Raw genomic sequence first — 27481 nt, forward strand, 5'->3', positions numbered from 1 at the left:
TTTCTTGAATAAATTTCTTAGATGGCTCTAAGCCATTTTCTTGAATAAATTTCTTAGATGGCTATGAGCCATTTTCTTGAATAAATTTCTTAGATAGCTGCATGCATTTGGTTAATTTCCAGAGTTGTGACAATACTGATTTTGACACTTTATGCCAGCATTCCTATTGCTTTTATGGAGGAGCATATTTTCACAGACTGTTAGTCTGCCATATCTGAAGTGTTATTTAGATATAAAATATTTCAGTGTCTGTCAAGAAGGAGAAATGCAGAGTTAAGGAGTAATCCTCAGGTTTATGTTCATATATAATATCTTCCTAACCCTTGTATCTGTGCTGTTTCTTTGATGTTGTTTTTAGCTATTGTCATATTCAGTCCCATTTTATTCTTCTCATTTCCATTTTTTCCTTTAATGTCTGTCCTTACACGGTTATATAACCCAATTATCATAGTAATTTGGCATATTACATGATGCCCTTCATGTGTCATGAAGTCCTGGTTTTTAGTGGAAAGTACTGAGACCAGCCTGTAGGAATGGGGATGATGGCATGAGTTGGTATGTAGCATAGTTTAGGGTAGAGACTTGTGGGAAGATAGATTGGATTTTTGGGCGGAGAGGTCAGTAGAGTTTCCAAAATCATTTGCCTAAGAAGTTTTAGATCATATTTTACTTTGCCTTAATCCAAAAACTATATGAGACCGTCAAAAAAATCTTAACAGCTAAAAAATCATTGGTTTTCTAATAACGAAAAATATGGTATTGAAGGTAACAATGGTGAACTGAACACGCTGATGAAAACGATGTAAGGGTTTATCACAATTGAGTCTTGATGATTGAATCCTTTATGGCACAATGAAGTCAGTCTATAAACTTGTACCTTCTTAAAAGGATATTAGAGCTAAGTTGCAGTTCTCTAGCATATATCTAAGCAGGTTTATGGACAGTCACTGAGAATAAAGTTGATCTTTAATTTGAATAGATTTTTAGCAGTCATTATTTTAAGTTGACTAGTTTCAGAGACATTCAACATTTATTCATTTTTTCAGTAGTTGCAAGGATCGAGCCTACTCTACTTTTGACAATTTGCATGGCTCATATGTCATCACAGAATATGTTAGCATCAACATAACTAAAGTAAGTCTCTGTTTTTTAATATGTTTTATTGATCCTATTCTTAGGTTCATCAAGGCTTATAAGAAGTTTGGTCTCCCTCTTGAACGGTAAGTTCAGTATAATAGTCCCTTATCTTCCTCTTTTTTGCTTTTATTATATAGTACGTTCTTTTTTGGTAATTTTTTCCATTTAATAATAATGCCGGGAACTTTTTTTTTTTCTGGAAACATTCATTTACAAACATTTATATATTGGGTGCCTGTTGATTCATGTCCCTCTGCAGAGGGATGACAAATATGGTAAAGACAAGCCGTCCATAAAAAGACTTTCACCTTTGTGAGGGAGATGAAGCAAGTATATTCAAAACCATAGTGCGTGAAATAATTTCCAGAGAGATGTTCATATAACTCTAGTTGAAAAGAATGTATTTAGTTATTTGTGTCCTAGTTCTTAGATTTAATAATGTCAAAGGTAAAAGGCTCTTGATGATTTTATAATCTTCTGCTAATTAGCAGGATTTTATGAGGAATAAATGCAAAGGACTCATATAGCCTTGCCAATAATAACTTCCAAAAGGGTAGCTGTTGTTGCTATTCTATAAGCATTTAGAAAATGATTCAGAAGTTGGATTTTAACAGAAGACTCTATTTCAAATAGTTTGGTACTTTGCTTTCTATAAAATCTAAAAAGCCCTAATTCAAAGGAAATATTGGGTTCCCTTCTCTTTCTTCTGACACATTTCTCGAGTGGGTGAAAATTACAAGTCTGTTTTTGTTTGGTCCTCTCCATTTGGAGAGAAGGTAGTGATGTGTAGCATTAAGCCACAGCAAAGCCAAGAAAGTCAGCTGCATCTTTCCAGGACTATTGCTGACCACCCAGGGGTAGACTGCCTGTCTTTGGGCCAGTTACTGTAAAAGCCAATAGGATGTGGAAAAGGGGGCTTGGCACCTTTTGACAGCCTATTTTTTAGCTGTTAATATGTTTGTGTGCTTCATATGACATGGAGATCAACTAAACATATAGTTAATATATTTGTGTGCTTCATATGACATGGAGATCAACTAAACATGTAGTAAAAGTAACTATACTCTGCTTCTAGGAACATTGCAGTGAATGAAAGTAGGCTGGAGAAAGGAAAGTGAATACAAAGAAGCAAACTAGTACAAATGGTGTTCAGGCACTTCACCTACTGCTACTAACAGCCTATTTATTTAATAAAGTTTGCTTTCGTTGTTTATTTCTTTCCTCTCTGTTTTTTGGAATTGTTTTGTTTTGTGGAATATTCAAGACACAATTCTTTATGATGGAAAATGAATATGTTAGCCTTCAATGTCCAGGGGTTCTTGTTGGAGCCTTAGAATGACCACTGAAGGAACACAAAGAAAAGTGTCTTTGCAGCAGAAGCTTATATGAGGCCTAGTGGCATCTCATGACATTTAAGAAGAGTGGGCACAGGGTGCTGAAGTGTCCCCATATTTGTTCCTTCTCAGGCTGGAGTGCATAGCACGTGATGCTGAGCTGGTAGATAAGTCGGTGGCAGATCTGAAGCGCCTGGGTGAACTGATCCACAACAGTTGTGTGTCAGCAATGCAGGAATATGAAGAGCAGCTGAAAGAAAATGCCAGCGAGGGTAAGTGAAGTTGGCTTTAGTGAGTCTTCACAGGCTGGCACTCGTGGACTGGATTTCTGTTGCTAAAGGGCGTTTTGAGGACAGACTTGAGGAACACACATGCCTCGTGCTTTGAGGTGTTTATTCTGAGCTGCGTTTCTGTGAGCTTAATATTCTATGCTCCTACAGGTCTACTCACAAATGAAGTTGATTTGCAGAAGGTGTAGAGTGAAGAACAAGATGAAATGGTTTCTTTTTATGTTGCTGTAGAAAGTTTAAATTCGTTTGAGTGATGTAAAACCCAGGGGCAAAGCTTGGTGGACACCTCTGTATTTTTCCTGCAAATAAGAGGTGTTATAGAGCACAAGCGTTGTTAATTATCTTGGATATATATATTGTGTTATGGCAAACAGAAAGGATTTAGAAAATTAATTGGAATAAATAAAATATTGGATGAATATTGTAAACATTTTTGTTACATTGAGATTTTCATGCCACTAGAATTTGTTCTCATTGGATTGGACATGCAATGTGTTTCCTCTTTGATACCAGAAAGTGATTTTGCCTGTCCTGTGTGATATCCTTAAAAGCAAGAGGTATAGGAATGCTTGTGAGGAGAGAACTCTGAAGTTGTTATTGGTAAGGGCACCCTCATAGTGAACTTTAAAGAAATGAGGGAGGGCAGGTGCAGTGGCTCATGCCTGTAATCCCAGCACTTTGGGAGGCTGAGACCAGAGGATCACTTGAGCCCAGGAGTTCAAGTCCAGTCTGGGTAATATATAAGTGAGACCTTGTCTCTACAAAAAGTTTAAAAATTAGCTGAGAGTAGTAGGATGCACACTTGTAATTGCAGCTACATGGGAGGCTGAGGTGGGAGGTTCACTTGAGCCCAGGAGGCAGAGGCTGCAGTGAGTTAAGATCATGCCACTGCACTTCAGCCTGTGTGACAGAGCAAAACCCTGTCTCAAAATATAAATAAATCAGTTAAATAAAGAAATGAAGTTGTTATCATTCTACTTCTCCAGACTGTGGTTTATCTGTGCCATTTCTGCATTTTTTTGGGCAGCCTTTATTAGGTAAGGCTACCCTTCTGCAGCTTCGTTGAGCTATAGTTAAATGTTCAGGCTCCAGAAAAGGAGGCAGTCAGTTATCTGGAATTTTGGTTCTACCACTTCCTAGTTATAAGACTTTGGTCAAGTTATATCCCTTCAACTATCTCATTTGCAAAATAGAGTAACAATATCTACTTCAAAGGATTTGGATGATTGAATAATTCCATACTTGTAAATTGTTTAGCATAGTGTCTAGCTTGCAGTGTTAGCTATTATTAAGAAGTGAGTATTTGCGCTTTGAAATTTTCTTTTTTTCTCTTTAAGGTTATTATTGAATTTGATATAATTTAAAAATATCTTCAAGAGAGTCAAAACTTATTTTAAGATACGTTCTTTTTTGTAAAAGACAAATAACTTGTATGGTTTGCAAAATGATCTGAATATGTGCTTTTATAACATTCAGAATACACCCAAAAGTAAACTTTAGGTTTAACATCCAGTATGTTTTCTTTGTAATTGTTTTGAATAAGTAATATATCTACATGGCTTAAAACTGAAAAACATATTCCTATTACTTCTTGATGCTTTTGAGAAATGAATAATGTTTTCTCCCTTTTAAATGGTAGTACAGCATGCACACTTTTCTGTGCTTGCTTTTTTTATCTCATAGTATCTTGTGGAGCTGTTCCCTTACAGCACTCCCTTCTCCCCGAAATCCCTCTTTTTTTTGTGCATGTTCACATTCTGGATCTGGCTGATTGCTTCTTCTTGGTGTTAACTTATTTCCTCACACCTGTACTTCCTGTAAACTGGTATTCAGCATATTCTGAATCCAGGCTGACATTTCTAGATGAAATGGAAGATTATTGATACTTCTTTTCCCTTAGGTTGAAATTTTTGTTTCTAAAAATGTTAACATAATTACATATTTGCTTTATCCTAAACATATGTTTCCAAACATCAATACCAATCTTACTGTTAACAAAAAAATGCTCAAATGCAAAGTGTAATTTCTTTGCATTTCTTTTTGATCTTAGAATATATCACACTAACAATATACAATCAAAATATATTTTTAAATTATTCAAAGTTATTTTTTTCTCTGTGTGGTTATGCCACCAACTTAATATACAGTTAGACTCTTTTGTTTGCATTTATTTTCAATATTTAGCGATTGCTTTTCTCATTTTGATTCGATTTAATTTTTTTAATTATGTAAAAACATTTACATGGTTCAAAGTCACAACTATAAAACAAGGTACATTTGGAGCATCTTGTTTTTGTTTTTTTGTTCCCCAGCCTTCTTCTCTTCCTCCTTAATAGGTCACTGTTTCTATTAGTTGTAAGTTTATCTTTCCTTTGTTTCTTTTTAAAATTTAAGAGTGTGTGTGTGTGTGTGTGTGTGTGTGTATGTGTGTATATTTTCCTTCTTACACAGAAGAGAACATACTCTCTTTTGCACCTGCTTATTTTCATGACTGAGATAAATTCATATCATTATGTAGAGATCATCCTCTTTCCTTTTACAGTTGCAAGTATTCTACCATGTAGATAGATGTCAATTCACACTTCTCCTCTAGTATTTAATATTTGGGTTGTTCTTGGTCTTTTGTTATTATAAAGAAAGCCACAATGAATAATGATTTAATGAATATACCATTTCGTATCTCTGCCAACATATCTTTGGAATAAATTTCTAGAAGTGGGATTGCTGGGTCCTGGGAAAATGCATATATACTTCGCTTCGATATTCCCAAATCCTTCTGCATAAGTCTGGTGCCATTTACATGGTCACCAGTAATATTTGTTGGTACCTGTTTACAAGCCTCACAAACGGAATATATTGTTAAAGTTTAAGTTTGGAGTTTTGCCAGTTTGATAGGTGAGAAATGGTATTTCATTTTTCTTTTAATGAACAAGATTGTACATCTCTAAGGGTCACTTGCATTTTGTTCTATAAAGTGTCTGTTCATATGTTATGCCTATTTTCTATTGAAAGGAGTTTTCTTCTCATAAACAGGTAGCATTATCTCGTGGATTTCAACTTGGACTATTTGATTGGGGTTTCGTTTTTACTTCTGTGATCATTTTAATTTGAAATTTGGGTTAGGGTAACTTTCTTTTTCTTTTTATTTTTTTTGGGACGGAGTCTCGCTCTGTCGCCCAGGCTGGAGTGCAGTGGCACAATCTTGGCTCACTGCAAACTCCACCTCCCGGGTTCATGCCATTCTCCTGCCTCAGCCTCCCGAGTAGCTGGGACTACAGGCGCCCACTACCATGCCCGGCTAATTTTTTGTATTTTTAGTAGAGAAGGGGTTTCACTGTGTTAGCCAGTATGTCTTGATCTCCTGACCTCATGATCCGTCTGCCTTGGCCTTCCAGAGTGCTGGGATTACAGGTGTGAGCCACTGTGCCCGGCCGGGTTAGTGTAATTTTCTTTTCTTTTCTTTTCTTTTTTTTTTTGTGAGACGGAGTCTTGCTGTGTCGCCGAGGCTGGAGTGCAGTGGCCGGATCTCAGCTCACTGCAAGCTTCGCCTCCCGGGTTTACGCCGTTCTCCTGCCTCAGCCTCCTGAGTAGCTGGAACTACAGGTGCCCGCCACCTCACCCAGCTAGTTTTTTGTATTTTTCAGTAGAGACGGGGTTTCACCGTGTCAGCCAGGATGGTCTCGATCTCCTGACCTCGTGATCTGCCCGTCTCGGCCTCCCAAAGTGCTGGGATTACAGGCTTGAGCCACCGCGCCCGGCCTAGTGTAATTTTCTTAAGCCACCACTTGTTCATCATTTCACATGTGTTAGATACGAACTTAAGCTCATGTTTTTTCAGTAATAGTGTTGTGAAGGTCAAATTCATGTTTAAAATACTTGAGAGTTTTTTGACCTCCGCTAGTGGGATGGGTAGGAAAACAAAAAGAGAAACCTTCAGCACTGATATTATACCCTCAGAATCTACTTTTGTTAATTTTGAAACAAAGTAGTATGAAACAAACAGGAAGACTAAAATATAACCATAAACATCAGTGAATTAAAAAAATTCCAAATCTTAAAAAACTGAATGTTCGAAGGTTATTTTACAGACATTGAGAAAAAATTTTGTATTATAGATTATATCTTCAAAATAACAAGCCAGAGATATATTCAGAGAGACTAAGAGGTCAGGGTTCGTTGACACATGTTTTCTGTGGAACTTAAGCAGATTTTCATTTAACTAATGTGAAATTGGTATTCTTCAGGAAAAGGACCAGGGAAAAGGAGAGGTCCAACAATCAAGATATCTGGAGTTCAGGTTAATGTGAAATCCATTATCCAACATGAAGAGGAGTTTGAGATGCTGCATAAATCTATCCCTGTGGACCCTGAAGAAAAAAAAAAGTGAGTATATTTTGTGTACATTCTTAGGTGGTTGTACCATAAGAAAATAGATTTGAAGTTAGACTTTGTGTAGTTACATAGTGTTTTTACTGTCTCCTCTTTAACATGCCAAAAAGGCCCCTCTTCTAATGTCTTCCTGTTTTTAAACTTTCTTTAGATACTGCTTAACCTGTCGTGTCAAAGCTGCACATTTTGATGTAGAGTGGGGGGTAGAAGATGATTCTCGCCTGTTGCTGGGAATTTATGAACATGGCTATGGAAACTGGGAGTTAATTAAAACAGACCCAGAGCTTAAATTAACTGACAAAGTAAGTAACCCTACCATGTTAGAGATTTCTAGAAGATTTGTTGTGTAATATTTTTATATTGATTATTTCTAATTATTTTCGAGGGGGCATCAAATTAGAAATTAGTACAGTCATTCTCCTTGGAAATACTTCCATCTTTAGTGGTCTGTGGCACTGTTTCACAGATGAAGATAAAGGGAAAAGACAGTAGCCAGGTGAAATTTTGGGGAAACCATAGGAGAAATCTTAAAATTCTGATACTTAATTATAGGTCAGATTTCATTACAATAAATACCCAGGTAAGTTTGTTAATGATAAAAACATTCCTTGGCCTTAGTTATTGGCCCTTTTGTTTAAAAGTACATTTGAAACAACCATATTTCAGTTCCTCACATAATGATTGAATGTCACCTAGGTATTCTTTGTAATGGAATTAAACGTTGGCTGTTCTTCTCCCACAAAATCAAGCCTCCCACCCTCTCTGTTGCAAGTAGCAAGGCCATGGTTGGAGCTTTAAGCAGGGAAGGCTGACTGGCTCAAATTTTGGTAGGATTTGCTCCATGTTGTGCTCCTGGCACGTTTAACAGTGCTCATCCCATCTGGGTTTTAGGAGGGTGACAGCACCCTGCCTTGAGCACTGAGACCAGATTCAGTCTGGCAAGAGGCCCAATTGTTGTAGCAAGGAAGAGATCATGTCCTGGCATAGCTCAGTGCTCTCCGGCAATGCTCTAAGAAGCATTTTCAATCTAAAACGAAGCTTTAACCTAGCTCCAGGGATTCCCTGCTCCTGGAAGGAGGAAATCCACGACGGCTGGGATGCTCTAGCAGATGAAGCCACAAGCCCCTCCTACCTGAGTTGTTCTACCCTGTTAACAGCACAGGTAGGAGCCATTGGGAGAGCTGGATTTCTCCATCCCATTTTGTAAAATGAGAACGGCTCGTGAGGGATTTTCAGTGACTGGGAGCCATGGACATGAGATAGGATCTGAGGCTTTAATCTATATTTTGGGTGGTTGGGGAGGGAAAGGACTGTGCTCAGTTTTTGTTGTCTCTGTTTATCCTGATCCACTAACCAGGATGTGGGTGGTGGCGGGTGCTTCTCTTCCTTTCTTGTTGAAGATTCTGCCAGTGGAGACAGATAAAAAGCCTCAGGGGAAGCAGCTACAGACCCGAGCGGATTACTTGTTGAAGCTGCTCAGAAAGGGTCTGGAGAAGAAGGGGACTGTGACAGGCGGGGAAGAGGTGAGTACACTGCCAGCTGGGTGTTTTTCAGGAGCCTGAGGCTCCCACCCTGCAGAATTAGGTAGGAAGACAGAGGCCCTTTCTGGGCACTGCACAGAATGTCACCTTCTCACGGGCAGATGTTGTTTTTGAGTTTCCAGTAGTGATGGTTTGGTTGGTAATAATAGAAACATTCATTTAGGCCTGGTGTGGTGGCTCACACCTGTAATCCCAGCACTTTGGGAGGCTGAGGCGGGCGGATCACGAGGTCAGGAGATCAAGACCATCCAGGCTAACATGGTGAAACCCCATCTCTACTAAAAATGCACAAAAATTAGCCGGATGTGGTGGCGCGCACCTGTAATCCCAGCTACTTAGGAGGCTGAGGCAGGAGAATGGTGTGAACCTGGGAGGCAGAGCTCACAGTGAGCCGAGATCAGGCCACTGCACTCCAGCCCAGACAACAGAGCAAGACTCCATCTCAAAAAAAAACAAAAAAAATTCATTTAAGGCCACAACATCTTGGCAGCTTTCTTACAAACCCATCCTTCTGAAATGTTGCTTCAAATTAATCCTCTTTGCTCCCCAGTGTCACTATTCCACACATATTGTTACTGTTTCTTTATTCTGCTTTCTCAGTTTTGGAACAGACTGCACTGAATACCTATGGGTTTGCCTGTTGTTATATCTATCTCTGTGGTACTTGTAATAATGGATCCCAGAGTAAAATTGACAGTTGGAATGCACAGTTAATTCTGAAACTAGACCTTAGTTGCTATGTGAAATACCAACTAAATTCTCAGTGAATTCACCTGAGCTTTATCTCCTTTTATTTCCCCAATTTGTAATTTCAGTTCAGGCCCAGAAAGATGGAATCCCAGCTAAGAAATACAAATTACACACTGTACTAGCAGCCCATGTGTGCGTGTTCTTTAAGTTCTCTTGCAGCTATGTCATTTATATTAATTTCCCTGTATTATTATAAGCAAAGCAAATTTTAGGGAAAAAACCCCATAATACCACACCTCATTTTTTTCAAGTAATAGGATCATAAGTCTCATTCTTCATGTAATACGTTGAGTATGCAATACATTATGTGTTAGGCTCTGGAAAGGCAGATTAGATCATGTTACAGATCATGTCCCATTAGGCAGATAAACAGTATTTTAATCTTTTCCTTATTATATGTAACTTGCTTTCTGGTTTTTTAATGTTACTATTATGTCTTTAGTATATTATCTTTATTTGTATCTTTGTACACAGAGTGATTTTCCTTTTTTAAAAAAAATTATATCTTAGCCGGGCACGGTGGCTCATACGTATAATCCCAGCACTTTGGGAGGCCGAGGTGGGAGGATCAGTAGGTCAGGAGATCGAGACCATCCTGGCTAACATGGTGGAACCCCGTCTCTACTGAAAATACAAAAAATTAACCAGGTGTGGTGGTGGGCGCCTGTAGTCCCAGCTACTCGGGAGGCTGTGGCAGGAGAATGGCGTGAACCCGAGAGGCAGAGCTTTCAGTGAGCTGAGATTGTGCCACGGCACTCCAACCTGAGTGACAGAGCAAGACTCTGTCTCAAAAAAAAAAAAAAAAATTATATCTTTAGGATGGATTCCAAAAATATGGAATCAGTAGGTTTAAGGAGTATGGATATTTTGGCTGGTGAGGTGGCTCACGCCTGTAATCCCAGCACTTTGGGAGGCTGAGGTGGGTGGATCACCTGAAGTCAGGAGTTTGAGACCTGTCTGACCAACATGGCAAAACCCTGTTTTTACTAAAGACACACTAAAAGTTAGCCAGTTGTGGTGGCACGTGCTTGTAGTCCCACCTAGCTACTCGAGAGGCTGAGGCAGGAGAATCGTTTGAACCTGGGAGGCGGAGGTTGCAGTGAGGCAAGATGGCACCCCTACACTGCAGCCTGGGTGACAGAGCAAGACTCCGTCTCGGAAAAAAAAAGGAACATGGATATTTTAATGTGGTATAGGCTATGTATAAGGCCTATAGGTTTTTTATTTGTTTTGGTTTGGTCTTGTCAGGTAAAATGAGTTGCACTCTTTTGATTTCCTTGGAATTTTCTTGTTTGAATTATATGGCTGCTACTGCCGTAAAGAGTCATCATGTTGTTTGGTTATGCTTTCGAGGGTCTTGATTTGTACTTTAATCATCATTTTCTCTCCTTTTCCAGGCCAAATTAAAGAAGCGAAAGCCTCGGGTAAAGAAGGAAAACAAAGTGCCCAGGCTGAAAGAGGAGCATGGAATTGAGCTTTCATCTCCTAGGCATTCAGATAATCCATCAGAAGAGGGAGAAGTGAAAGTATGAAGTGGGGTTTCGGTTGAGGGTTATTTATTTATTTTAGCTATACTTATTGTGCCAGCTGGAATAAAATCATCTGAAGTGTGTTTGGTTTATGAGTGGATTAAATGGAAATAGAAGATGTAAGTCTTTGCTTAATCTGTCAGAGAGGAATATAGTTTAAGTCAGCAGCTGCAAATTCATACATAATGGAAGTAAATGAAGGGGACTCTGAAAGGTTTTGTTGCTTTTTTTTTTTTTCTTTTTGAGACAAAGTCTCACTCTTGTACCACAGCCTGGAGTGCAATGGCACAATCTTGGCTCACTGTAATCTCTGCCTCCTGGGTTCAAGCAGTTCTCCTATCTCAGCCTGCTGAGTAGCTGGGATTACAGGCACCTGCCAGCACGCCTGGCTAATTTTTGTATTTTAAGTAGAGACAGGGTTTCACCATGTTGGCCAGGCTGGTCTCAAACTCCTGACATTAGGTGATCTGCCTGCCTCGGCCTCCCAAAGTGCTGGGATTACAGGAGTCAGCCACTGCTCCCAGCCTAAAGTTTTAATGATAAATGGCGATTGACACGTATCCTCATTCTTGGGAATGAGGGGGAGTGGTCAGGACTGTGGTTTACCAGAGAGCTCATGCCTAATGTAAAGGGCACAGCTGCTATGGAGTTCCGTTAACAAAACTCCCGTGGGTCAGGTTTGGCTTGCCAGTTTGTAACCTCTGGTCTAAGTAAAGTGAATAGTAAGTTGGTGTCATTTAGTGTGCTATTTCAGTGACAACTTTATGGAATTTCTGAAAGTGTAATTGTACTTGGATATTGGCTCCAAGAGGATCAGCAGTGGGTACAGGAACTAGCATGGATTTGAGTCATATATACATAAATTTATTTATTACTAGTTTTTTTTTGAGATAGAGTCTTACTTTGTCACCCAAGGTAGAGTGCAGTGGCGTGATCTGGGCTCACAGCAGCCTCCACCTCCTGGGTTCAAGCGATTCTCCTGCCTAAAATAATTTTTGTACTTTTAAAAGAGACAGGATTTCACCATGTTCGCCAGGCTGGTCTCAAACTCCTGACCTCAGGTGATAGGTCTGCCTCAGCCTCCCAAAGTACTAGAATTATAAGCATGAGCCAATGTGCCTGGCTAGTACATAAATTTAAATACGAGCAACCTAATCAGTTATTAGCTGACTGTGTACAGGTATATAATCTCTTTGGTACTCCGTTTCCATCCGTGAAATGAGAGTGATAAAACTCATGTTGAGGGGTTGCTCTGAGAATTAAATGAGAGGATATCAGTAAAGAGCTTCTGCCTCTACAGTTTTAACTGGTTGTTACTGGAAAGTTTAGACTTTTCTGAGTGTCTTGAGGCTATTTGCTTGAAGACAAGCTTCTAAGTGTAGACAATGATGAACCACTGGGGGCAATGCTGCTTTTTCCAGAAAGTACATAAGTAGATATAAAATTTGTGATAAAAATTCAGAGCCCTGTTTTGTTTCCTAGGATGATGGCTTGGAAAAAAGTCCAATGAAAAAAAAACAGAAGAAGAAAGAGAACAAGGAGAACAAGGAGAAGCAAATGAGTTCCAGGAAAGACAAAGAAGGGGACAAGGAAAGAAAAAAGTCAAAAGATAAGAAGGAAAAGGTAATGGTGCCCTTCTGTTCATGGAGATACCCACAGCCTTTGCAATTCCCCGTTTGGATTTAGAAGTAGCGTGAGATTTGAGGGCCCTGCAATAATTGTCTTTTTATGGGTATGTTTAAGAAGGATAGGTGGGGCTGTTGATGGAATACCTGCACTTGTCCTTGCAGAGAGAGGGGAACCTGCAAGTTTGGGGTGTTTTTTAAAAAAGAAGGCCTTTACTTGGTCTTTTATTACGTATTTCAGGGGGAAATGTTTGAATGAGATAGGACAGGTGAGAGAAATCTTCATTTACATGTAAATACGAAATATGTTCTCAGATTCATATTAGAGAAGCACAGTCCACAACTGAATTTGAAGAAGAGTTCGAGTCAAAAACAAATATTAGCTAGAGTTATTGGAATGTAAATGGATGAAAAGCCTTGCTATTATAACCTTTACATAGGGGTTTTATGAAGTTCATTCTAAACCCAATAATTTGGTACAGTGTTGCAACGTATACTTGCTGACGTCTGAACACAGTAAAATCATTGCCAAAACACAAACAACTGCTGTAATTCTAATATCCAGTGATAACTCTAATATAGATTTCTTGATAAGTACTTTGAAACTTTTACTTTGAAATTTTATATTATTAAATATAAAATAAACATTTAAAAACAAATATAAAAATCAGATTAGACTGTTTGGGTAGTCTTTTCTCCTCACTTAGCAGTATATCACAACTTTCCAAGTGAATAAATGTTAAAATCATTTTTACACCCTTGGCAACTTAGGGAGACCTCGTCTCTACAAAATAAAAACAAGCAAAAATCTAGCTGGGCATTGTGGCATGTGCCTGTGGGCCCAGTTACTTGGGAGGCAGAGGTGAGAGGATTGCTTAGGCTCAGGAGCTCGAGGCTGCATTGAGCCATGGTTGTGTCACATTTCACTCCAGGCTGGGCAACAGAGCAAGACCTTGTCTCAAACAAACAAACAAACAAACAACATTTTTAATAGTTGGGGAGGATTCTGTTTGGGTGTAACATGTTAGAAGCAATTTGAATTTCCCGTTTTGAAATACTTTCTAATTTTTGATGTTAATAGACCATATTGTGACAAATAACCTGTGCAGTTGTGCTCCCACAGAAAGACATTCTTTTTCTTAAAGTAAAATATTAAAAAAATAAAAACACAAAGAACAATTTTAGCCAACATCTGTTTATCCACTCTCCAGATATCACAACTGTTGTTAACATTTTTTCGTGTTTACTTTAAGTGGCTTTTTCTTTTTTTTGGTGGGGCCAGGCAGGGGGAGAGGCTGATACCTTTTGTATTTCATGAACATATGACTGGTACAGTTGAAGCTGCCCCCGTTCCTTTTCCCTGATTTTATTACTCTTCCTCTGTTCCCCCCATAACCACCACTGTGAAGTGGGTTTGAAACCTTCCTATTCATGTATTTATATTTGTAGTACATATTATAGTGCATATCCATATAACTATAAACAAAGCATGCTGTATGCTTAAAAATGTACATGAAGTCAAGCCAAGCACAGTGGCTCCCACCTGTAAGCCCAGCACTTTGGGAGGCCAAGGTAGGCGGATCACAGGGTCAGGAGGTCGAGACCAGCCTGGACAACATGGTGAAACCCTGTCTCTACTAAAAATACAAAAATTAGCTGGGTGTGGTGGCGTGTGCCTGTAATCCGAGCTACTTGGGAGGCTGAGGCAGAAGAATCTCTTGAACCCAGGAGGCAGAGTTGCAGTGAGCTGAGATCATGACACTACACTATAGCCTGGATGACAGAGCAAGAATCTGTCTCAAAAAAAGAAAAAAACAGTACATGAAGTCATTTTATATATCCTTCTGCAACGTTTCCTTCGATATAATTGAGATGTATATAGATTTCATTTATAATAATTTAGTAATGCAGCAGATTCCTAAATCAAAAGGTATGCTGTTAATAAAAGTTGCTACATGATACTCTAGAAGAGTTCTGCCAATTTACGATCTTAACCTCTTGATGACATTTCTGTGCATTTTATGGATAAAGGAGTAGAAGCCCAAAAATAGCACTGATGAAATTGAAGTTATAATTGGGTACATTTAGAGATGGAAATGGGAATAATGTGTGACTAAGCTGCTAATCAGATAGGTTTGTCTTCATGATGTTTCAGGATTTTATTTTACTTTTTAAAAAATAAACTGAGACCATCATATTTACCCATTGTAATAACGCAACATAGGTAAGAAATCCAGATTCCACGGTAGGATTGCACAAATGACAATGACTCCTTGTAACTCTTTTTTAAAAGCCTAAAAGTGGTGATGCCAAATCTTCGAGTAAATCAAAGCGATCTCAGGGTCCTGTCCATATTACAGCAGGAAGTGAACCTGTCCCCATTGGAGAGGATGAGGATGATGATCTGGACCAGGAGACATTCAGCATAGTAAGTCTTGAAATTGGGGGATACCAGTGTCTGCAGCCACAGTGCTTGCTGTGGCTCTGCCTTTTATAGGTCCAGCCAGAGCTTCAGTTGAGCTGAGCAATAGTACATTACTTTGGAAACACATTGCTTACAATATCTGAAGACCATGTGCTCTTCAGCCGGCCGGCAGGAAGAGATTGTCTTGTCTTTTATTGAGGGGAAGTTTAAGGAGTGGATTTCATGTCTTGTGCTCCTAGTTAAGAGAGGCTCCAAGGGCTCTTAGAGGCATTTGGGAAAGAGAAGTGTTCACTGAGCAAATATTTATTGAATGTTTTCTGTGTTCCAGCCCCCAGAGTTACCATGTTGAATAGATAACCATTTCTATCATTGTAAACTGTACATTTGAGTAGGGGAGTTAGATAACTACACAAATCATGTTGGTGCACCTGTCACAGACAGGCCTCTGGAGGAGAGAGAGTGCATACTGTGGAGATGCTGTGAGAAGGGAATTTGACCTAGTCAGGGGATGCCAGAAGGGCTTATGTAAGGAAGTGATGTTTGAGTTGGGTTCTGAAGGAAGAATAAAAGGTAACAGGAGAAGAGGGGAGGGCAAGGCGATGGGGAGCGAGTGCATGGACCAGGTCTTGCACGGGATTGGATGCAGGCCAGTATGTCCTCAAGGCTCCTTTGCCCCTGGCTGGAGCTGCAGGTATAGATTTCACTGTGCCACCATTCCTTTCCCACCTCTCTGTGGTTTCTCCTCCCTATACTTTCACAAATCCGTTAATCAAACAGCTCTTTCAGGCCGAAAGAAAAAGCTGTTTTCTTCCAAATTTGAAAGTACTTCTGTCCTGTGGCAGCAAAGGACCCTGTTGACCCTGTCCTGTAACTTCTCTTTGATTTCTTCTTCTGAGTTATCTAAAATCTACACACGTATGTATATAGATAATGTTTTCTTTCACTTTTATCTCTATTAAGTCTCTTTTTAGCCTGTGAACTGTCTGAGGACAAGTATTATGTTTTATATAAAGTTCATTTAGATGCTAGTAGTGTTATCAGTGAGTGAGTAAATTGAATAAATGAATAACTACATAGTCAGCTAACCAATCTGTTTCCTAGTCTTTCTTATCCAAGTGTTTATAAGAGAAAATGATATCTAATGTTCTGTGGTACCATGACATTTAAAAAATGCTCTTAAAAATGACTCATTTAATCTTGTTTTTATATTATGAAATCTTTAAAAGATGCAGAGAAATTTCAGGGATATAATAGGCATTGATAAATATACCATGAAGTTTTGTCAAATCTGAATTCTTTAAGACTCAGAATATAAAGCTGAATCCCTGGGTGTACCTCCCTCTCAACCTATGCTTTTTTTCCTCTCTTTTTTTTTTTTTTTTTTTGAGACAGAGTCTTGCTCTGTCGCCCAGGTTGGAGCACAGTGGTGTGATCTTGGCTCACTGCAGCCTCTCTCCTGGGTTCAAGGAATTCTCCTGCCTCAGCCTCCTGAATAGCTGGGATTACAGGCGTGCACCACCACGCCCGGCTAACTTTTGGATTTTTAGTAGAGATGGGGTTTCACCATGTTGGTCAGGCCGGTCTCGAACTCCTGACCTCGTGATCCGCCCGCCTCGGCCTCCCAAAGTGCTGGGATTACAGGCGTGAGCCACCACGCTGGGCCTTTTCTCTCTTTCTTACCTCCCAGATGTAACCATGATTCCGAATTCAGTTTTTATATTTAACGTGTAGTTCTAGAGTTTTACTACTTACGTCTGTAAAGATGATAGTAGCTCACATTAATAGCCAGTTAATGTTTATGTGCTTTATGTATATTTTTTCCACAGCAATCCTGTGAGGTAGGCTATTGTTTCCATTTTACATATTTAAAAATAAGGTGAAGAGAGTTAAGTGATTTGCCCTATGTCACACAGCTAAGACATGGAACACAGTTTTGACCCAGGCAGTTTGGCATGAGAGGTTGGGTCCATAACCATTGTGCTGCCTGGCCTTCCACATATAAACAATACAGAGGATTGATTTCCTTGTCTTAAAACTGTAATTGGCACACTTGTGTATCCTATAACTTGCTTTTCCTCTCGTAACAGTCAACATTTTTGAGATTTATATATGTTAATTGTGGCTGTCATTGAAGTTTCATGTTATCCCACAATTTATTCTTCCACAGTTTATTCTTTCTCGTATTGGTGGACATCAGGATTTTTCCAGGTGTTTGCTACTGCAGATAGGCTACAGTGAAATTGTTGCACATATTTTCTTGTACCACACAAGTGAGAGCTTCTCTAGGGTGTATGGCTTGAGCAAAAAATGGTAGGTCATTCATTAGGTATACACATCTGCCACTTTGTTAGATACCTGAGTTACTCTTGAAAGCAGTTGTAGAGATTGCATTAATTATAGCAATGAATTCAAGTTCCAATTGCTTACCAGCCTTAGAAACAGTTGTTAATTTCTGACTCAGTTAACAGTTGTTAATTTTTGCTAATCTGAGGGCTATGAAATACTGAAGGTCATTGGACTTTTATTTTCATATTTTAGTGGTCATTCATGTTCCTTGTGAATTGCCTATTCATTTATTCCAAATTGATATATTTGGAATAATTTATTTTTCTTACCTTTTCTGTAGGAATTCTTTTTACCTTCTTAATACTAATCTTTTATTTTTTATAGTCATTACAGAAGTCTTTTAGTTTTTGGTATATTTTTTATTTTATGCCCTTTTTAAAAATTGATACACAACAGAAAAATCCACAGATCATAAGTATATAGCTGTGGAAATGACCACAAAGTGATGGAAGTTTGTAGAGTTTTCATTATTTGAAAATTTCATGGCCACGTGTCTTACTTAGTTCATTGTACCAGATACTCAGTGGCTGACAACCATATCCCTACACTATTCTGTGAAATTTTCTTGAATTATACGGTGGTAATTTTCTCTAAGTTCCCAGTTTTACCTTTATGGAATTTATTGTTTTTGGATATTGAATTCTGGATGTTGGTCCCTAATTTTGTCTTTTTAAGTTGCTCATTTCTGCTTTTTACTCTACTTTCTGGGAGATTCCTTCAACTTTGTTTCACATTATTTATTTCTAATATCTTTTTCCTCCACCACTCTTGAATATCTTTATACTTGTCTTTGTTTTCCATTGTTCATGTTACACATATTGCCTTGATGGCTTTGCTGATCCTCAGTTGTCAGCTGATATTTAAGAGTGGAGGACTAAACATCTCATTGGAAGTTTGAGCATGTGGGTGGTGGGTCTTGATCTCCTTTGAAAGTTTTCACTATAGGATGATCTAGCAGGAACTTCCAATGGGTAGTCAGGATCATTTGGTTTTTCCTCTGGGGCGGTCACATTTTGTGAAGAATGCCCCAGTTTCCTGACTCTCTGGAGTGTGAAGGCCTGGCTCTTTCCATTCTGGAATCTGAGAGGCAGAAGACTTGGGTGGTGACTCATCCTGTGTGACTGTGCTCACGTGCTCACATAATCCTGTTTTCAATGTGGTGGGCTCACCCCTCATCTGTGCCTGTGCAGTCCAGCTCAGAGGTTCTTTTATCCATTTCTGGAGAATAAGTCTTTGTCTTTGTTGCTGGGTGGAGTTAGAGATCTGGGTATTTTACGAATCTGGATATGTGTTACTTCTTAAGCGTTTTTAAACCACTCCCCATTTTAGCCCTCGTCCCTCCTTCTGAAGACAGCTCACCTTTGGGGGAGTTTTGCCATGTAAGCCGGGTTACTTCTTGGCTCTTTTTACTCCTGGCTTCGAATTTCATTTTCTCAGATCTGTTTTGTCATTTCCCATGCTGCCAATATTTTGTTGCTGTTATCCTCTCGCTTGTTTTCGCTGTCTTTGTGGGCTTGTCTCTTTTAAGGACTTTCCCTTTACCATTGTTTTAGTGGGATTGGGGAGGCAGAGAAAAGATTGATGTGTTCTGTTTACCATCTTTATCTGGAAGCCTTTCTTTTGCTTTCTTTCAAGCCTAAAGGATTTGTAAATATTTTATCCTGTATTTTTAGACAGTTTGTGGTGGGAGAATTTCAGGTTAGGTCTGTAATACTGCTCCTCATTAGATCTTCAAAATGGGCTTGTAAGGCATGCCATGCCTCTTGCAGATGAGGAAGCACTATTTAGAGAAGTTAAGTAAGGCATGAAGTGTTATCACATAACTCTAAGTGATGGTGCTGGCACTGCACCTCAGGGTTTTCTGACTTTAACACTGACACTTACTCCACTGCACTAGCTTTACCCACTCTTCCTCTAGCAGTTGTATGGCATAGGGGTGGACTGTGTTTTCATTGAGAGCGTAATAAGCAAAGGACAAGACTTACTTTCTGCAGATTGTTTATGTCTTTACTCTTTTGTCCTGTTGCAGTGTAAGGAGAGGATGAGGCCTGTGAAAAAGGCACTGAAACAGCTCGACAAACCTGACAAGGGGCTCAATGTGCAAGAACAGCTGGAACACACCCGGAACTGCCTACTGAAAATCGGAGACCGGATAGCCGAGTGCCTTAAAGCCTACTCAGATCAGGAGCACATCAAACTGTGGAGGAGGTAACCACTTTGGCCTTGTCTGCCCCGTTTGATTTGACTGAGTATGGGAGTGGATTCTGTTTTCTTTTAATAAAAGGTGGCATGGCCACCTAAGAAACCTTCTTCCCAACAAAACTCATCTGTTGGCAGTGTACCTGCAGGCTTTAACTTTCCTTTCCATGAAATAGGCCGTTCCGCTGAGACCAGCCTTTTGAAGGGGTAGGATGATGTCATTAATTTATTTTATGAGAGAAAGATAGTGGTGCTCGATTTGCTGGTCTTTTCTCAGAAATAAATTTTCTTTAAGCCTACAAGGGACAGAAATCATCTGGTCTTAACTACTTTACCCATCTCAGGTTGATATCCAGATATTCAGATATTACTGTATCTAATACAACTAATTGGTTGGTTCTGTACCAACACATGGTGAAACAGAGGTTAAAACCACAAGAACTTTGAGTTCTCTATTCTCATATCCTTCTTTAATAATTAAAGTAGTAATTTGGATTAAAGCAGTTAATCTAGAACTTACCAGTGTTTAAGGCATCATGGTTTATAAATGTTCCTTTATATATCCACTTAAATTTTTTAAAAAGATTTCAGTAGTTTTAGGGAACAGGTGGTGTTTGGTTACATGGATAAGCTCTTTAGTGGTGATTTCTGAGATTTTGGTGCACCCATCACCCGAGCAGTGCACACTGCACCCAATGTGTCGTCTTTTATCCCTCAGCCTCCTTCCCCCCAGAGTCCATTATATCATTTTTATGCCTTTGCATCCAATGTTTGGTTTTCCATTCCTGAGTTATTTCACTTAGAATAATGGTCTCCAGCTTCATTGAGGTTGCTGCAAATGCCATTATTTTATTCCTTTTTATGGCTAAGTAGTAAGTAGTATTCCATGGTATGTATATACCACATTTTCTTTATACACTTGTTGGTTGATGGGCATTTAGGCTGGTTCCATATTTTTGCAATTGCAAATTGTGCTGCTATAAACATGTGAGTGCAAACGTCTTTTTCATATAATGACTTCTTTTCCCCTGGGTAGATACCCAGTAGTGGGATTGCTAGGTATATATCCACTATTCACTTTGGATATTTTAAGGAAACATGACTGGAAAATCTTTTTGTGTGTGTGTGTGTGTGTGTGTTAAATGAGACAGAGTCTGACTCTATCACTCTATCGCCCAGGCTGGAGTGCAGTGGCACAATCTTGGCACTGCAACATCCGTCTCCTGGGTAGCTGGGATTACAGGCACCTGCCACCACGCCTGGCTAATTTTTGTATTTTTAGTAGAGATGGGGTTTTATCATGTGGACCAGGCTCTTCTCGAGCTCCTGACCTTAGGTGATCCACTCGCCTTGACCTCCCAAAGTGCTGGGATTACAGGCGTGAGCCACTGCTCCCAGTCATGGCTGGAAATTCTAAAAGGCAGTTGTAACATTAAATCTCTTTCCATTAATCACGTTACTTCGTCTTTATTTTATTTTAGACTCAGAGGGTACATGTGCTTGTTTGTACATAACCACAGTTACTTTGAACTTGTATAGTTCATGGATAATGTGATTATCTTTGTATAATATGTCCAATCTCAGAGGACTGGTTTTTGAGTGAAAAGTGGATTTAAGAAAACTTCTGCCTGATGGTGTCCACAGCATGCTTCACCCCTATAAAAAAAATTTAATTTTCAAAATGGTACTTTTTTCACCTTAACACTGTTGCCAGCTTCTTTCTTTACCTAGCGGGCATCTGGCCCTTTTTTTTTTTCTTTTAAAATTTAACACTGACTAGAAGATAGCAAAAGGTCATCCCACTGAACAGACTCATTTTTAAATGTGCCAGGCACTGTGATCTTGGCTAGCAGTAGTTTATAAGGTCCTCGACCTTTACAAGTCAAAAAAGTAGTACAAGGCAAGCCTCTGGAGAAACTGTTCATCATGAGGCAGCAAATGCAAGACCAGATAGAGTGGAAGGGCGGAGAAGGAAGTGTGTGAAGAGTAGTCAGGAAGGAAGGTCTTCTCAGAGGCAGGCAGGTGCACTTGAACTGAGCGTACATGACCTGAGTTGGATTGCTGAGATGAACAGAGTTCTCAGGCTTCAGCAAAGACTTGAAAGTGGGTCAGGGAGGGGACTGGGTGGTGTTTAGGGTTTAAAGAGAGTTTGTTAAAAAGACTGAAGCTCTTTATAGGAGGCTTTAGACAGGAAGGTAAGTGGCTCTTCACCTGACACAGCAGGCTTTCTAGTTAGGGAGCCTGTACAGGTGTCCTGTCAGCAGCAAGCCATGGTGAAACTGCCTGTTAGGAAGTTTGAGAAGATATGAGACTCCTTTATGGCACTCACTCTGACTACCTGTGCTTACTCTTTCTAAAAACACCCATTTCATCATATCATTCCCCTATTGTGCAGAAACACCATGCTAGGGTGAACATAATGGAATTGGAGGGAAGAAGTCACTGAGAGTTTTAAGGAGTAAATGAAAGGTCATGGTGGCGACAACTGGGAGGAAGGAGGGGCAGTAACACAGAGATGACCGACTGAATGGAGGCCACAACCTGGGAGATAGTCGTGCTGATGGATTTGTGGTAGAGTCCAGAAAATGAAGGAAAACTTAAAGGACTGGAGTCCGGGGTGTCACTGATACAAATTCAGAGGAGTTTTAGGTACTGACAGAGCCTTAGTCTCTAAATCCCTCTGTCATACTATTTTGGCAGAACCATATAAAGGGGTACAGTAAGTCCTCAAATAACATTGTTTCCTTCAGCTTTGTTTCATTGTAACATTGATGAGAAAAAAAATTGATTTTGTTTCACTTAAAGTTGCAGTTTCCAAGAACCTATTGACAACCTTAAGTTAGACTTACTATATTATTAACGCAAATACCTGAAATAATATTTCTGTAATTTAATTTCTATGCTTAGGGAATATACCACAGCAAAATTTATTAGCTTGCCATCCATGAAGATAATAAAAAATTGCTTTTCTAATTCTATAATTCACCAGAACTGTTCATTTTTCTTTTTAGGAACCTATGGATTTTTGTTTCCAAGTTTACAGAATTTGATGCTCGAAAACTGCATAAGTTATACAAGATGGCTCATAAGAAAAGGTCTCAAGAAGAGGAGGTAAAGTACAATGCAATCCTAATTCATACAAACAAATACCAATTCCACAGAAAAATCTCTTAATTATTATTTTTCCACAGGGAGATGGTCACAGAATCATGGGTTATTGCTGGTGCTAATAGTCAAACAATAAGACCAGATGGGTGAAATAGCCAATGTATTGGAGCCTAACATTGTTGAAATTCTGACAAGGAGTGTTTACCCTGTGTTTTTATGTCCTAGAATCATTTGTTCACCAGGTTTTTTCTTCCATGTGCATTTTTCTTCCGTACATGTCTTATGGTAGCTTATAAATGTGGCTCCTAGGAAGTAATAGGGTGGTGGGCAGAAAATACTTTTTCTCTTCTTTTCTGGACCATCTGCTTGGTGTCCTTCCAGCTTTTGTATGGAAGGGGTCCTGCTATTCACTTGTGAGAGGTGCTTAGAAGTTGCCTCTCCTTTGGAGTAGGGGGATAGGTGCAAAAGTGAAATGGAGGAGGCTGCAGAGGCAATGCTCCTTGTGTGGGTGTGCCCATTTGCATATCTGCTGACTCGCCACATGGCCTGTACCCAAGTTGGACATTTGGTTCAGTCTGTGAGCATTAACTACCACCTCCACTAATGTGTCAGCTCCATGAAGGCAGAGATTTTGTGTCTCTCATCTACTGCTCTGTCCTCAGCACATAGAATGGAATAGAATGGTGCTGGGGACAGGGAGGTATTTGTTATGCTGTGCCCAGTGCTGTGTTGGCCTGTGAAGCAGCACCCTCAAGTAGTTTATAATTTAATTTTACATGGAAGAATATGTTATAGCAGTAACATACAGGAATCATATACTAATAAGCATTATAAAAAGTCTATAAGAGGATAGTCAGGAAAGGCCCCGGAGGGAATGAAATAGTTAGGAAAGGCCCTTTAGAAGGGAGTGAAAATTAGGAAGAGGGACTGAAGTTGGACACATAATAATGAAAGACTTCATTCATTTAGGGATCAGAAATGAGTATAAGTTGAATAACAAAAATGGTGGTATCCTAATAGTGGGAGTATACATTGTCATAACCTTTCTGGAGGAGAATTCAGCAAGATTTATTAAGACTAAAGCATGCAGTTTTGCTTCCAGGAATTTAGTTTGAGAAGGAGATAGAGATTTAAACATGTTTATAATGGAAATTACTTGGAAGCCCAGCAATAAGAAATACATTCAGTGTGTCCAGGCATGGTGGCTCATGCCTGTAATCCTAGCACTTTGGGAGGCTGAGGTGGGGGTGGATCACTTGAGGCCAAGAGTTCAAGACCAGCCTGTTCAGCGTGATGAAACCTCATCTCTACATAAACTACAAATAGCTGGGTATGGTGGCACATGCCTGTAGCCCCAGCCCCTCAGGAGGCTGAGGTGGGAGGATTGCATGAGACCAGGAGGTGGAGGTTACAGTGAGCTGAGATTGCGTCACTGAACGCCTGCCTGGGCAACAGAGTGAGATTCTGTCTCAAAAAAACAAAAAACAAAAGTCAGTAGTTCATGATATATCCATATTGGGAAGTACTAATCAATCATTAAACATAATATTGTAGAAATAAGTATTTACATGGAAAGACTTATACATTAAAAATGAAAAATGAATGCCAAATATTTTTGTTTAAAATCCTCTATATAAATACAAAAAAAAAGCTTAAAAAATATGTGCCAAATTATTAACAGTAATTCCCTTGCTGGTTAGGTTTTAGATCACTTTATTTTTTTTATTTTGTGATTTTTTTTTTTTATATCAAACATTTGACTTGTGTAATAAGAATGTTACTCCAACATTCAGATATTTAGCTTGATGACTTTGGCTTAGGAGTTAGTTCCCACTGGACAGTGGAGGGTTTTTTGTTGCGATTAGCCTTGGAAAGTTGGTAATCTTGGCTTTACATGGTGCAAGATGATCCTCCGAGAGTGCCGCCAGCCTGGGCACCTGTACAGTGCCCTGTACAGTGACATCTAGCGATGTATGCATGTGTTCTTGCAGGTACTTAGCAGTGATGGTCAAACTCAGCATAAATCCCACTGAGTTCCCCCAGCAAATAGCCTAACAGTGGAATTTATGAGCGTTTTTTGGTTAGGAGGTAGTGAACGGCAGTTCAAAAGTTAAGAAGGACAAGAGGGAGCTATTTAGAGGTGATAGCCTTTATTCTTCTCTGGGGAATTAAGCCTGGGATCTTGAGCTTCTTTGGTTTCCTTTTACTCTTTAGGAGCAAAAGAAGAAAGATGACGTGACTGGGGGTAAGAAACCATTTCGTCCAGAGGCCTCAGGCTCCAGCCGGGACTCTCTGATATCTCAGTCCCATACCTCACACAACCTTCACCCTCAGAAGCCTCATTTGCCTGCCTCCCATGGCCCACAGATGCATGGACACCCAAGAGATAACTACAATCACCCCAACAAGAGACACTTCAGTAATGCAGGTAGGTCATTAAGTGGAGTTTTTAAAAGAGGTGCCAAAAAATAAAAAATTCACATAGCCATTTCATTTTCCAAAGACAGTGGCTGGACTGTTGTGCTTTATTTTCTTCTAACAGTTTATTGTCCTTTCTTTTCTTAACGAGAGAAAGCATGAAATAAAGATCCCCTCAATTTTTTTGTTTGTTTGTTTGAGACTGAGTCTCGCTCTGTCACCCAGGCTGGGGTGCAGTGGCTCACTGCGACCTCCACCTCCTGGGTTCAGGCGATTCTCATCCCTCAGCCTCCCGAGTAGCTGGGATTACAGATGTGCACCACCACGCTCGGCTAATTGTTAAATTTTTAGTAGAGACAGGGTTTTGCCATGTTGGCCAGGCTGGTCTCAAACTCCTGGCCCCATGTGATCTGCCCACCTCAGCTTCCCAAAATGCTGAGATTATAGGTGTGAACCACTGCACTTGTCCCCAGGACTATTATTTAAGCTTCAGATTAAGAAGAACCCAGCTAACATGAACAAACAAAAAAGACTGAGGGAGAAGTTTACATTCTGTATGGCCGTTAAATGGTTAAAACTGCTAATATTGAAAGAGCTCTTGTAAATTGAGAACAAAACAATAACAATAGAAAAATGGGCAATCAGTAGCGTGAGGAGACAGTCTATGTAAGGGGAGAAAATATACCAACCATACATCTGATAAGGGAATAATATCCAAACTGTGTAAGGAACTCAGCTCCTTACGTAGCAAGAAGGCAAATACTTGATTGAAAAGTAGGCAAAGGACCTGAATAGACATTTCTCAAAAGAAGACATACAAATGGCCAACAGGTATATGAAAAAATGTTCAACATGACTAATCATCGGGGAAATGCAAATTAAAACCACGATATCAGTTCACACTTGTTAGGATGGCTGTTACCAAAAAGTCAAAAGATAAGGGTTGCCACGGATGTGGAGAAAAGGGAACCTAGCACATTGTTGGTGGGAATGTAAGTTAGTACAGCCATTATGGAAAACAATGTAGAGATGCCTCAAAAAAAATCACAGATAGAACTACCATATTATCCAGCAGTCCCACTACTGGGTATACATTCAATGAAAATGAAATTAGTTACGTTGAAGAAATATCTGCACTTACATATTCATTGCAACATCATTTACGATAGCCAAGATATGGAATCATCCTAAGTGTTCATCAGCAGATGAACGGATAAAGAAAATGTATATATACACAATCAAATAGTTTTCAGCTTTAAAAAGAAGGAAATTCTGTCGTTTGCAACAACATGGATTAATCTGGAGGACATTTATGTTAAGTGAAATAGAGGCACAGAAAGAGAAAAACTGCATATTCTCACTTATATATGGAATCTGAAAAAGTCAAACTCATAGAAGCAGGGAGTAGAACAGTAGTTACCAAGGTTGGAGGTCAGGGGAGAATTGGGAAGACATTAACAACAGAGACAAAATTTCAGTTAGATATGAGGAATAAGTTGAGAAATCTGTTGTGCAACATGGTGACTGTAGTTAATGTATTATATTTTTGAAAATTGCTGGGAGATTTTAAGTGTTCTTGCCACAAAAAATAAGTGCGTAAGGTAGTGCATATGTTAATTAGGCTGATTCAGCCATTCCATAATGTATAGGTATTTTAAAACATTGCGTTGTAATCGATAAATATATACAATTTTTAATTGTCAATTAAAAATGTTTTACAGCCTGGGCAACATAGACTCCATCTCTAAAAAGTGCAAAAATTAGCTGGGCATAATGGTGTAGTAGTCCCAGCTACTTGGCAGGCTGAGGTGGGAGAATTTCTTAGGTTTGGGAGGTAGAGGTTGAGGTGAGCCAGGATTGCACCACTGCATTCCAGTCTGGGTGATAGAGTGAGACACTGTCTCAAAACAAAACAAAACAAAACAAAAATTGCAGTTTTGAAATAAAACTCAAAGGAATCCATATTGAATTAAAATTTTGGAAATTAGATTAGAAAAAGTTAACTCTGTAGAGCTTATCCATTGTTTTAAAACAAAATGAGCAAAAGTTATGAATTAATTCATATAAAAGAGAAAATTCAAATGGCCAATATGACAAGATGACCAACCTTGCTACTAGGGAAATATAAATTAAAGCAACAATAGGTTAACCAATTTTTTTACCTATTCAGATCATCAAAAATTGAAAAGGGAAATACACACCAATTGCTAAGAAAGTGAAAAAATAACCTTTTCAAAAATAATCTGGAAACCCACTCTGCAGGTTCTCTGTTCCTCCAGCAGTGGTCCGTGCCTGGGAAAGACCCAGATCCTTAGCCTCTTGCTGGTGCTCAGGATCACAGATCTCTTCAGTGGTGACAGAAGTCATCTCTTATCTCTGAGGTTTTCTGC

General features: G+C 39.3%; 1 protein-coding gene across 1 annotated transcript in view; it reads left to right on the top strand.

The window, feature by feature from the left end:
• The window catches only part of CHD2 (chromodomain helicase DNA binding protein 2), a 148903-nt gene that overhangs the window by 110549 nt on the left and 10873 nt on the right, over nt 1–27481 (top strand). Inside the window, exons 27-37 of the mRNA XM_011978381.1 lie at nt 1179–1220; nt 2604–2743; nt 7006–7144; nt 7302–7452; nt 8551–8673; nt 10839–10967; nt 12453–12593; nt 14889–15023; nt 19396–19574; nt 22577–22676; nt 24888–25101. Coding sequence (XP_011833771.1) covers nt 1179–1220; nt 2604–2743; nt 7006–7144; nt 7302–7452; nt 8551–8673; nt 10839–10967; nt 12453–12593; nt 14889–15023; nt 19396–19574; nt 22577–22676; nt 24888–25101 — 1493 coding nt within the window. The remainder of the gene's footprint in view (nt 1–1178; nt 1221–2603; nt 2744–7005; nt 7145–7301; nt 7453–8550; nt 8674–10838; nt 10968–12452; nt 12594–14888; nt 15024–19395; nt 19575–22576; nt 22677–24887; nt 25102–27481) is intronic.

The sequence above is a fragment of the Mandrillus leucophaeus genome, unplaced genomic scaffold (genome assembly GCF_000951045.1).
Source record: "Mandrillus leucophaeus isolate KB7577 unplaced genomic scaffold, Mleu.le_1.0 Scaffold193, whole genome shotgun sequence".
Classification (NCBI taxonomy): domain Eukaryota; kingdom Metazoa; phylum Chordata; class Mammalia; order Primates; family Cercopithecidae; genus Mandrillus; species Mandrillus leucophaeus.